At 40.8% G+C, this 13,218-nt stretch overlaps 1 protein-coding gene across 4 annotated transcripts in view; it reads right to left on the bottom strand.

Moving 5' to 3' along the window:
• LOC118404592 (protein argonaute-2-like) overlaps positions 1 to 13,218 on the bottom strand; it is a 31,173-nt gene that overhangs the window by 5,674 nt on the left and 12,281 nt on the right. The window contains exons 10-21 of one of the 4 annotated variants that reach the window (XM_035803784.1): positions 13,128 to 13,191; positions 12,590 to 12,661; positions 11,610 to 11,657; positions 10,461 to 10,592; positions 9,328 to 9,461; positions 8,600 to 8,784; positions 7,607 to 7,766; positions 6,535 to 6,625; positions 3,235 to 3,429; positions 2,448 to 2,582; positions 1,941 to 2,042; positions 933 to 1,132 (exon numbers count right to left, since the gene is read on the bottom strand). In XM_035803784.1, coding sequence (XP_035659677.1) covers positions 933 to 1,132; positions 1,941 to 2,042; positions 2,448 to 2,582; positions 3,235 to 3,429; positions 6,535 to 6,625; positions 7,607 to 7,766; positions 8,600 to 8,784; positions 9,328 to 9,461; positions 10,461 to 10,592; positions 11,610 to 11,657; positions 12,590 to 12,661; positions 13,128 to 13,191 — 1,518 coding nt within the window. Of the gene's footprint in view, positions 1 to 932; positions 1,133 to 1,940; positions 2,043 to 2,447; positions 2,583 to 3,234; positions 3,430 to 6,095; positions 6,187 to 6,534; positions 6,626 to 7,606; positions 7,767 to 8,599; positions 8,785 to 9,327; positions 9,462 to 10,460; positions 10,593 to 11,609; positions 11,658 to 12,589; positions 12,662 to 13,127; positions 13,192 to 13,218 lie in introns of all 4 variants that reach the window. The other 3 variants (XM_035803785.1, XM_035803786.1, XM_035803787.1) reach the window with 3 other exon arrangements.

Here is a 13,218-nt window from a genome sequence, read left to right as displayed (position 1 = left end):
CATATTGTTACTATGCAGTGGTCAAATTATATAACACTAGATCAGAAACATACGACAAGTCAAGGTTTGACGTCCAAGTAATAAGACGTAAAGTACAAAACTTGTTTCAGCCATTTCTGTAATGAACTCACAGTGGGACCAACTTTGGACCCTGGCCAACCCAACCTTCCAATCCTGATTGTCTCCAGTGACACTATCTTCTGCCTTATATCCTGTTAGTGTTACTTTACAATAGTCGAATAACTTAGTTCTAGCTAGTGCATTTTAGCGTAGTGGGCCACTACGCTAAAATTTGTGACCACTACGCTAAAATATGGGCCACTACGCTAATTTTTAACTAGTGTAGTAGAGTTTTCTATCATTTGCTTGTTTAACAATGTCTAGTCAATGTCTGTACAATGAAAAATGATATGACCCTTAAAACTGACCAGAAAATCCTTTAAATTACATGTGGAGTGCTAACTTTTAACTCCACATTTTCAAATCTCACCGTGGAAGGGCCAAGACCCCTTTTCCACACCATTCCCACTACGCTAAAATGAAATCCTGGCTAGAACCCTGAACTATGGTCACACACCAATAAAAACAAAAACCCAGACAAAAAAAATTCCTCCACAGTTCCAGAGCAAGCTGCTGGGGGGCCCAAACATATATATCTTCTTCCTTACATCACAAGCTATCTGCCAAAAGTTCAAGACCGTAGCATGTCCAGGACAAAAGATACAAAAATTGAAGTTATGCTGCAGTACCAAGGTCACATACCAGGGGGCCCAAAATCAACTTTAACCTTTGTCCCAACCCCTACTCACATACCAAATATCATTGTAATACATCCAGAGGTTCTAAAGTTATGTTGACCACAGATATCTGGAAACACAAACACACACCATTTCCATGGAGGTAAAAACCACAGAAAGAAGGACTGCACAAACCTGTCGTGATCTTTCTCCACGAGATGGTAGCGTGCTCGGAAGGCCACCAGATGTGCGTAGTACGCGGGGGCTGGGATGGAGACGCTGCGCGTACAGCGGACGTAGGTGTGACACAGCTGGTAGGTCAGCATCTGGAGGTCGTCTGCCATGAAGTTGTTGTCGTCCCACAGAACGTGGTAGTGCGATGGGCGGCTGGTACCCTGGGGGGGAGGGGGGTGGAAGGAGCTCATGTAATGTACGAATCTTACTTTCCAATAGGGTACCACGAATAATACTTTCTGCATTGCTAGCAGCGCCACCTAGCTGCAGTGTGGAATAGTGCAAGTTAGTATTGCCCTGAGGAAGGTGACAGTCACCAAAATGTTGCCTGTCATTTGGCTGTCTTGTTTCTGAATGACGAACCTTGTCTTCCCCAATGCATAGTTTTAACTACAGTCTAATTCTCTGAAGGATACAATGTACATGTAGGTAAAACCATACCATCAAAACCATTCACCATATCATAGCCATAATCATGTTATAGTAACTTATACTATTGCTGAGTAAGTATACTTCCAGGCATGTTTAGACTGTACTGGAAATGGAAAAATATTTTCACAGGATGGCATGAATGTATGTGCGGATTATTCTAATGCAGGGCTCGAAATTCATTTTTGGGATTAGGTGCCCTGGTGCACCCAGCTTAAAAAATTGGGTGCACCAAAATTATTTTGGGTGCACCACTTGAATTTAAGTAATGACCTAATAGCAAAACCTAGTTACAAGCTATCAAATTCTTAAACAAGTACCATGACAGACATTTTTGTTATCTTTCTAACACTTAGATGTCAAGAATATGATGTATACTGGTATACTTTGATATCTTTACATACATAAACCTAAGAAAATATTTGGTTGCACCCTGTGCACAGAAAATAATTGGGTGCACAGCTCCAATTTTGGGTGCACCTGGGTGCATGTCGAGCCATGTAATGAATGTTTTTGCACTGATGTGGTGCATAATCGTACCTGTATGCCGGCGTGGCTGCATAAGTAGAAGTCAAACTCCGTGGGGTGGGTGATACCAACATCAACAGTAGTACCAGCAGGGATGTTACCACTCTTCCCAATCTGTCACAAATAAAAGGCATGTCATTGTAGTCTACAGCTTCTACAGTGTACATTCATTTCATTATGTTTCCAGAGGAGATTTTTGTTGGCTTCTGGCAATTTCCTTTACTTTCTTCCAACTTTTGCTAATCAAAACTCAGAACAGCTGAATGCAGATGATGTTTGCCAATCACCTTTTATATTTTCTGGCAATTTTTGTCCCCTTCGGAAACATCCTGCATTTTCGTCCAAAATGTGGCCTATTTGTAAATTGACACATATATCTAGGTGCACGGGTGTACCCAGTCAAAAATTAGGTGCATAGCTCTAATATGGGGTGCACAAAAGTGCAAAATGCATCTGGTATTTTGAGCCCGGCCCCTACATAATTATGCGCATGAATTTGTTGACCAGTTGACCCCTGACCTGTTCCTTCCTGTCGGAGCAGAACAGCCTGGTGTGGTGGCGCTTCTGCACCACGATAAAGGTCACGCCCGGCTCGTACCCGACCTCCAGTTTCACGCACGCCTCACGGATCGCTCGCAGCTCGTGCCACAACACCTAGGAGGAACACAGTCAAGATTCAGCTTTATACAGCCATTCTTTACACATGTAATATAACCACTTTAATAGGGGTGTACACCTACAAAACCCTTTTTTCTTCTTGGACCGGTCTAGAAAAAACGGACATGAAAAAATCAGGACCGGATGTTGGACAGATTCGAAAATAAACAGATTATATCGGCTCGTGTTCAGGCATTTCAGAGCTTACAGGTCCAAGAAAAGAAAAAGAGAGTTAGAAAAAGATGGTCATTTTACCAGGCTTTTACGGTCAAACAGAGGTAGTTAGTGTTGTTTACATGAAGATAGAATTTTAAAAACGCCAATAGACATAGGATACTCCACTACACAGAATCCTATGTAATGAAATGGACCATTGTTTTGAGTATAGCCCAATCATAAGTTTTCACAGGTTCAGGTCCTGAATTTTCTGACCCTACCTATAAACTTTGACCATACCTATAAACTTTGACCCTATGAACTTTGACCAAACCTATGAACTTTGACTGTACCTGTTGAAACTGGCCCTCGCTGACCCCATCTCGGTACATGATGATCCGGGTCGGTTTGAAGCGTGTCGTGCCGATAGACCAGTGAACCTATGGACTTTGACCCTATGAACTTTGATTTGACCTATGCACGTTGACCCTACCTGTTGAAACTGGCCCTCGCTGACCCCATCTCGGTACATGATGATCCGGGTCGGCTTGAAGCGTGTCGACTTGTAGAACTGTATCAGAAGTTCCCGCACCATGGAGGCCAGGTCAGCAATGATCTCCTGACGGTGGGTCTGCACGCGTACGGTCGCCGCGTAGCGACTGGGATGGGCGTCCATGCTACCCACGACCTATCGGAGAAAGGTTCGAAGCCTCAGTATGCTGGTTGGTTCAACATATGGCATCACAATGGAGAGAGGCTGTCTTGGGACATGCATGTTTTTGGTATTCACAAACTTTTGATCACATACTGTATACACAACTAAAATCATTTTAATCTTTAAACACATTTGCAAACAGTTCAGTCAAGCTTGTCTTCTGTAAAGAGCATTTTTTGTCATTGTAATCAATTAAAGGTAATAAAATTTCACCATTGTATCAATACACAATCATTGTAACATCTTAAACTAAAATCCAATGTCATTCATATTTTTAACTGTTTTCAACAGTCACAATCATATTTTTTTACAAATCTTCAAGAAAGATCAGCCTCCCTCTTGCAATATTGTATTAAAATGATACATATTATACATATCTACATGAACTAGTCACAAACTAACAAGCAAAAACTCCTTTAATTAATCAGACGGATGGCCATTCGGGTAGTACAGGTCAAAATATCAGCAGCCTGCAAAGAAAAGCGGTTTTGTCAAAATGCTTCCACGAGGGAGCCAAGGGACAAAAATGAGAGACACGACATGCAGAAGGGAAGAGAAGAGACACCGAGAGGACGACAAAAGGCAAGCATCGTGTATTCAAGAAGAGGCAGTGAGAATACATAACATCGAGGTTGTACAACGTAAGGGGCAGACATTTTAGATTAGGAAAATTGTAGGAAAAGTTTTAAGAGAAGAAGTTTTCTTGTGTAAAGATTTTCCAACATGAATGTCAGTGTTCTCACCAGGATTTTTTCACAGCGTCAGGGCAGGGGTTCGGGGGCCGCCGAAGGCCCCCGGCGGGGTCCAGGGGCAGAGCCCCGTTGGGGGGCCCCAGGGGGGTGAAGCCCCCCGGAAGCTCTTGCATTTTAGGCTATTCAGAAGGCTTATTGTATCAGTTTTTAGGGGCATATCTACGATAATTGTAGCAGTTTGACGTAACGATACTTTGAGTCAAAGCATCAAAGACAACTAAAAACTCATAAACAACAAACTTTACTCAGCTCAACAGTACTCATAAATATTGTCCGGTTTGCCACCAACTTTTTCTAGATAAACAACTTTGACAGTCTCTGTTTCCATCGTATTTTTTTTCATCGTAAACAGAACAAAACACGCAGAAACATGTGCTCGGCACGGAGAATCCCCGGCCGACTTTCAAGTTCGCGATCGGCGGACGAATAATGCGTTCACATAAGAGGTGTTGGACGTAAAAACAACAAGAATACCTTTGCTTCCTTTTGATATGAGTTTTGGGCCCGCAAAATCTCCAAAACGGCAGAAATTTTCGGGGTAAAATACGGTAAAATTTGCTCTAAAAATGGCGGTCGTTGCTGTTGTTTATCCTAAACCAATGAGATCGCTAGCTTCCCCTGACGTCACAGAGACGCATCAGATCTCGCGAGAATTTTTTGCGAGATTTTACGATGTTTTCGCCGCCATTACCGCTAGCTGCCTGCATGCACGCACGATGTTTTCGTCATTTCTCAACGCAAATTTCTCGATCTTTGGAAGGTTTTAGATGATTTACAAGTATACTGCAACATAAAAGGGAATGTATACAAGTGCTATTTTTGTGCAAGTCCAAGAAGCGTTTCTTGCCGTTCCGATTTTAACCGGACTTGAACCGAAACTTTTTACAAGTTTTGTGCCGGTTCTCTGTTTACAGTACAGAACGCACGCCGCGCAAGGGGCGGTCCTGGGTGGGGGCTGCGAGATAGCGGTACGCGGGGTGCTATAAAACACCTCCCTTCGAGCTGAAACTTCCTGAAACAGCGGAGGCGCGTGCTTGGCACGTGCTTTCGCATTTTTACTACGGTATTTTTCCAGTTTTCCCCCATTTTTTTGCCGCTACGCTGGGTGAAAATACAGCGTAGCGGGCTTTTTACAGCGTCATTTTTCCAGCCCACAGCGTATCGGCCCGCTATGCTGAAAAGGCCTGGTGAGAACACTGAATGTAATATTTTGTCTTTCTGGGGGTTACTTTATGAAAAATAGGGGGATGTCAGCTTTCTATGATTGTCAAATTGTTTATGACACATGTTTATTGAGTTGTTCTGAATTAAGTGTAAAAGATTGCAGTGTTTGGAATTAATTGAGAAGTGACAGAGGTTTTGATTTGCAGAATGTCTTGAGTTCTATCGAAATGTTTAAGCATTGGAATATCTTGTGATATTGCCTCCATCTTAGAACTACAGTTTTGTGAAAGCTTTGAGGAACGATAAGCTAAAATTTCCTATAAACTTTTTAAATTTTCATTGTGCATAACTTAATCGGTTCATGTGTATACCTCGAAAAACAATTCATCGGAGTTGATTGGGCTACCTAGTTGTTTGAAAATTTCAATTAACAATTAATCAACACTCATAATCTACCCTTGGTTTTGTTGCAAAACCCTGTGTGGGATTTAAACTGAAATGTGCATTTCTATGTACAAATGCAAAGTGTTTTCACAATAGATGCAAATAGATCAAGAGAAAAAAAACGGAAAAACACAACTTCTACAGGGAAGGGTATAAAACAAAAGACAACGAAAAAGAAAGGACACAAGCAACAAAGGAAAGGGAGGACAGTTTCCTACGACATGCTACCAACCACAGCAGAAACGGGGTTAGCCTAGCTAACAGAGAGGCCCCACATACAGCAGCGATGGATGGCTTTCTCCCGTCTCCCGCCGGCGGGTGCGTCACGTCCGCTCCAATGAAAATGACGGGCTCCAGGAATACGCGCGGGCTGCAAGAGACGGAACAAGTTTCAAAGACAATGAGAGGTGGTGCTGACTCCTCTACAAGGGGAAGCCTGGTGACGGGCTGGACCATTACGCTGCCTGATGGGGGTCCCATTTTCATTTCTTTTGTTTTTGACAATTCTCTTTTGTTAAATTTTCTTTCCAAACAGAACGTAAAAGTCATTGATCAAGAATACAATTAAATTTATTTTCCAAACAGAATGTAAAAGTCAGCGATCAAGAATACAATAAAAGTTTGTGACAGGACAGAAGAGTTGCCACAAACTTGTCTAAAACACACATTTAGAACCCCCTTCAGGAGAATGTAATGGTCTGCTCTGAGCCGGACGTACCGCAGCGATGGAAGGCTTCTTTTCATCGCCTACTGGGGGGTGCGTGACGTCAGCGCCCAGGAAGATGACTGGCTCTCGGAACACTCCAGGACTGAGTGTGAAGAAAGCACAGGCTCCAATGTAGCCACTAGCACCTAACCTGTCCTATAGTACTCTCTAACATGCTCAAAATGCACTTCTTCTGATTTGTCTGGGTTTTTCTGATTTGTCTAAAAATGTTTTTACTGATTTGTCAACATATTTTGTTTGAATTTTTTTTCTCACTTGATTCAATGCCTCCATCATGCTCAAAATGGACAAAATTCACTTGTTCTGATTTTTCCATTCATCATTTCTTGAAAAGATTTGGCAAAGGCTCAAAAGCCTAAACAGACAAACATCGTCAAAATCGGAAAAATTCAATTCTTTTTCTGATTTGTCTAAATGTTCTGATTTGTCAATAGTATTTTCTATTTCAAATGTTTTTCACTTGGCTCTATCATGCTCAAAATGGTCCATATTTACTTGTTCTTCTAATTTGTCTATTTTAAATGTTTTTCACTTGGCTCTATCAGGCTAAAAATGGTCCAAACTTCAAACTCATTTCATAAAAAAACATTTCTTACAAGCTCTGAAAACGTCATAATGAATTTTGAGGATTTGTTGTCATGATGCTGAAATGGACCCATATGAAAACTTGAACTTATTTTGTTCCTTATTTTTTGTTGTAAAAGAAAAACAAATTTATACAGTACTTTTTCAAACAAGACATCATCGCAACAATATTTTACAAATTGTGTAACTTGTCATCTTCCTTAATTGAAAAAACTACATTGAAAAAACTTTTTGAGGAACAAAATTCTGAAAATACAATGTCATATACTTTAAGGGCAAGGTACTTCACTAAATGAAACTAAGTGACTGTACTTGATAACAAAAAACACAAGCAATATGTTTACACAAAATCTAGCTGTGAAATTCAGGTTATTCGATATTTCATTCAAATCCAACTACATCAGAATGCAAGCCTATTACTTTGTTAAGTTGACCTATCAGTGATGAACTATGAACTTTGACCTGAAGGTTAGCTCACCGTATGTGTGGGACCAGGATGTTGTTGACCCCTCCCAGTTTGACGTTGATCTTCAGGCACAGGTTGGACAGGGTTTGGGGCGACGTCTTGATCACGTTCTTTACCTGTACGCACTGCGTGGCCACGCCCAACATGGTGTCTCCCACGCGCTTTACCTCCGCTAAAAACGCAAGAAATCGAATATATCATACCTCTGTGACATATCTACAGTTTTTGTGAATTTCTTAACCCCATAGCCCTAGCTTTATCATGTGTTATGACGTAATACGTACTCAACAACATGACTGTCAAACTTCTTCAGGGCAATAATGACTGGTAACACTTGGTACTGCACCTAGGTGTCACTGCTAACAATGTGAGAACGGATTTTAGGTTGGACGCATGCAGGGACATTACGGATTTGTTTGTGCCCGCAGGTGGAGGGAAGAATATGCTAATTATGTAATACAGTACTAACAGTGGAAGTCAAAGATAGCAGGATCTCTCTGACAGTCGCTTTAACTACTTCCTTGCTCGGACATTCGTAACCTTATTTCCGAGTCAGCCACATTAAAACTAATATAATATTCCTGCCAAACCATATCTTGTGTGTTGATACTGTGTGAATCTACGCTAGACGTAATGCTTCCAAGAGGGAAACATAAAATACTTGGTGAAAAAAAAGTATTCCAACAGACATACATGTAGATGCACCTGCAATATCCTTCCCCTGAACCAGTCATTATTTTACTGAAAAAGGGGACAGACAGTCCTTGAAATGTCAGCAGTTATATTTGCTGTAGCCTCACGAAGCTTTCCACGAAATCGTCTTCCATGAGGGACGTAAAACGGGGGTCCTGTGCTCGAGGAGGTGCCTCGACCACATTTAACAGCCTCATCACTCAACACATTGGGTACCTACTGGCTGCAAATACACCTGATATTATTATTATTATTATTATGAGTATCATTCAATAATGAAATTATTCAAAGGTCAAAGAGACAGGTCCTTACCATAGACAGGTGTTTTGCCCGGCAGGACCACCAGGATGAGCTGCAGCCCCTGAAAGGTGTTCTTGAGATACTGGAACATTTTCTCCACCTGGTCCGCGCCCGTCGCGTACTTACAGAAGCACGGCTGGCCCACGATCGGCATGCCGGCGTCGTTGGAGATCCTCTGGAGCTGTTGGGTGAAATTTCTACAAAACAAAAGGTGTTCTCGATTTAAAAAGAATACTGGAGACAAGGCAGCACATCTTGAACACTTACATGTAGTCACCAATCAATTTGGTTTGGTGCCTTTTCTCTCTCGTTACCACAGAGAAGCAAAACACAACAAAATTTTGTACAATGTCATGTATTAAATGTACATGTACTAGTTAACACTACTAATTCTGGCAACTCTGAACTTCACATCCTGTCAGTCAGACCTTTAACACTACAAATTCTGGCAGCTCTGAACTACACTTCATGTTACTCTTACCTTTACTACTACAAGTTCTGTGAACTCTAAACTTAACATCCTGTTACTCTGACATTTATCACTGCAAATTCTGTCAACTCTGAACTTAACTTCCTGCCACCTTGACCTTTACATTCTGCCACTTTGCAGTGAAAATAACATAGCATATGGAGAATAAATCATGCAGATGCAGACAAGCTAACGGGCAAACATAAAAGGCATTCAAACATAACACAAAATGTAACGTCGTAGGAAAAATCACAAGACGACCGCTCCTTACCTGAGAGCCTGCTCGCTACATTGCCTCTGCAGTGCGAAGCAGGCCATGGCCCAGACGCGGATCTCTATGCCCGTGTGGAACTGCTTTCCTCTCATGTCCCACACACCTTGGTTTGGCACCACGGTGGCACGTGTCTATCAAAATAAGCAAACAAATAAACATTCAGCTTTTGGTCCAGATTTCTTCTACGACTAGAAGCAAATTTCCTGAATGACTTGTGCTTATCTGAAGCGACGAAAAGAAATAATTAAAACATTTTCAAGCAACCAATTATAAAAGCTGTAGCATGTTGACTTTCAATTTGATACCAGATTTTTTTCCATCCCCCTCATTGTTTGGGAGCCTATTAAAAAAAATCTATGTTGTTAAGTTTTGTTGTTAAATCTGTAATTCTAAGCTTTAAAAAATTTCATAACATCATCCTGTATCTGTTACGAAGACTTTAACTCCTAAAATCAAATAGACTTCTACAGAACTACACATTCATGTTGTTAGTTACATGCAGTTTTATCTTTTTCTCCTTTTTAGATCAAAGATATAATGTACTTTCAGCAACATAATGTTCAAACTTATTTCAGAGATATCACACCAAACTTTGTCTTAAGTCAAACTCTCAAACCAAACTAAGTTCACACATTATCTTAGCCGTCAGCAAGATCAATTCAACTGGTCGTATAACAGACACAACTCAGGTGACTCAAATCGGGACAACCCAGAAAACTGACTGACCGTCAAAAAGAGACTACGAATTCCCACAAAAAATAACTGGTCTACAAGTTTACAACTTTGGTGTTTAAAAAGCTGATAGGTTGTTTGTTTGTGAGTGTCAAATTTTGTTATTTGTTTTTTTTAAATATATGGTGCCTTAAATTCTTGCTAGCTAAAAGCCTCGCCCTTGCTAGCTTAACGCCTAGCACCAACAACAAATAGAAACCTTGCCCCCCTCCCCCATTCTTAAGAATAATTTTGCAAAAAGCCTTGCAGTATAATGTTTGGAATTTATATCTAGATAAATGCAGACATCAAATCACTTGGCCATGCGAAGCAGCAACTTTTGTATTTAGCGAAAATAAAGAGCCTTGTAGAGTCTGTTATACACCCAGCTGAATGGACCTGGCCTAAATATGCTTTACATTGTTTACCCGTCCTCCATACTGAAGCATGGGAGGGTCGAGTACGCGGCCTTCCACTTCCGCCATGTCGTTAGAGATGCTGATTCCGAAGTCTCGGACGTAGGGGTCCGCGTTGAAGTTGGCGCGCTGCATCTGTAGCGAAGAAAGGGACACAAAATGTCCAAACTTTGTTCATCTTTCTCATGGTTTCTCACATGTGTAAGTGTTGAAACTTGTACTGGTGAAGTCTTAAGCAGGGTTATAGCCAGCACCTGTCCTTCAGTCCTTTGAAGGAATTTTGCAGCTGGGGACTAAAAAAATTTTGCCCCATTCTGTCCCCTGGGACAGACAAAAATTGATATGTAAAGATATAAAAAAAACTTAAACCCATGTGTTCTCCTTCACCAAAACAGATGCCATTGAACAGCTAAGTCTACAAGCAAAATTTGCACCTCAAAATGCAGGAATTCTTGTGTTTCAGATGGTCTTGATTTAAAAATTTTCTGAGACCCAGACCCCCTAGAAATGACGTGCAACGTCACGCCATGCCTTCGGTGCTCGATAGGATTCCCATTCAAAATCAAGGGGACTGAAAATGATTTCAGGCTGGCTACAACCCTGGTCTTAGGACTTTAAAATTTTGGTGTATTGTAACACTTGAAAAAATGTGAGTGATTTTACTAAAATGTACAGTTACCGACAACCAATATAAATTTCAATTGTATTACCATTGCAGTACAGAATATTTTAAACTGTGAGATTAAAACAGTGGAAAACCTTACTATTATTGCAAAATCATGTCTTCACAAAAATAACTGAATTTACAGTATAACCTGTTGATATTTGAGCAGGTTGAAAATATACAGAATTTACAATCTTGGTACATGTAAACAAAATAGTATAGTCTCTTTGTATGAAGCTGAAATAGATTCACTGTGCATTATTGTAAAATGGGAATGAAAGTTTTTTGTATATTGCTATTCTTGCAGTGGTTTAATTTTTGCAGTTTTCCCTTCATGCAGAACTTAAGTTAAAACCACTGGTGTTTCCATTACTATACAGTTTGTGACTATAGCAAGCTTAAAACCACTGAACACCTCAATGCAGAATAGCTCTAAATACTCTAAATGTAGAACACAATATAAGAAGGAAAACGTTTTGCAAACCTACCAGTCTGATAATCTCTCGTTCCCTGTCCGGAGCTGACCTGGCAGTGGCCTGGACAAACAAACAAACATCAACAACACTCTCCTCACACTGTTACCATGGCAATAGCCTGGCTAATCAGGGGTCTAACACAGATCATGTGACTAAAGCATACACAAACCTACTACTTTATGGAACAGTAGCTTTTTCTTCTTTTTTTTTTTTCAACAGCAGAAAAACATTAAACATCGTTAAAGCTGTCAGCTTACAACAAAAACGTGCATTCGTTTCTTATAGTATGATGCTACACTCTTGCCCAATCAAGTTTGAAGTGCTGTATTATGAAGTGCAAGCTTAATTAGCGAGTCTGTTAATGCACACTACAACACAAGCTTGCCGTGAACCACCATGCGACACACATACCACAATGACATGCTTTGCACTGATCTAGCAGTACCCAAGTAAGTTGGTTCTACACCAGGCATCACTGAACAGCTCTTTCAGTCAGAATAGTCACCACCAGTAGTGCATATCTTCATACAATGTTTTTACATTGACGTTTCAGGTATAATATGTTCAATGCAAGAAATTTTCTTGTGAATAAATTACAAATTTTTTTTTGTTTCAGTCAATGTTTCCTTACCACATTATGTCTTCTAAATTTGGCCATTTCACTTCTTTTCCTACTTAAATGAGTATTCAAAAAGTATGCAATTCTTTCTGATGCAGCCTCTATAAATATAACCATTGGGCCCACCCCTAAGGCGTCGCCAAAAATTATTTCTACTTTTCTTGTGAAATGCAATTTATGTGAAGGCAGATGTGACAATGTTACAAATGGATGCAGCTTAGTAGAGCCAGACTTTTCTTGTATCTTGCAGTAGCCAAGCACAAACAAAAAACGAAAGCCGGGAAAAACGAGGAGTTTTGCGGAGAGTGTTTTGTGCGCCACAGTCCAGGCCCTGCAGTGATGGCACGGGTAGAGGACAACTTATTTGAGAAACCTTGATCATGGTGGATGTCTGCATGTCCGTCAGCTTCTTGATACAGCGCTGGCCAGCAACGATGTTGCACACCTGTAAGGGGAGGGGGGCGACATGAGTTCATGTTTTTGTAACCTTGAAATGTTGTTCTAAATAAGGCAAGCTCATTAATATTCATTACTGATATGACCATCACAGCGCGCCAGGGCAGCTTAATGTCCATTTCTGTGTCAAACTTGTTGATATGGTACCAAATTTGAGATCTGTAGTATCTGTGAGTAGGCCTCATCATATACTAACCAAAAACAAGTTTGAATAAATCATTCTCTCACTAAAGAAGAACAATTTTGTCAGCATGCATGTCCGCCATGTTGGTCATTTGAAATCTCAGTGCAGATGGTGATTGGCTTGTGATCAAATAAGGATTCTCATTATATTCAGAGCAGGCGGGTCAATACTGACTCGAGCTGCCCAAAAATGCAGAGGTGAATAAAAGAGTTTCTATGACGGAATTCATGTCTGCTGTAGGAGAATGATCAAACAGGTGGTTGCACCTCACCTCGAGTGGCAGGTAGGTGTGTTTCTGTTCTTGTCCCACCTGTAGACACGGCAGGTGAGGAAACCTGGGAGGGAAAATATCATCAGTATCT

Source organism: Branchiostoma floridae, chromosome 17 (assembly GCF_000003815.2).
Source record: "Branchiostoma floridae strain S238N-H82 chromosome 17, Bfl_VNyyK, whole genome shotgun sequence".
NCBI classification, from domain to species: domain Eukaryota; kingdom Metazoa; phylum Chordata; class Leptocardii; order Amphioxiformes; family Branchiostomatidae; genus Branchiostoma; species Branchiostoma floridae.
The sequence above is the reverse complement of the archived record's forward strand: the minus strand, read 5'-3'. Positions and strand labels throughout refer to the sequence as shown.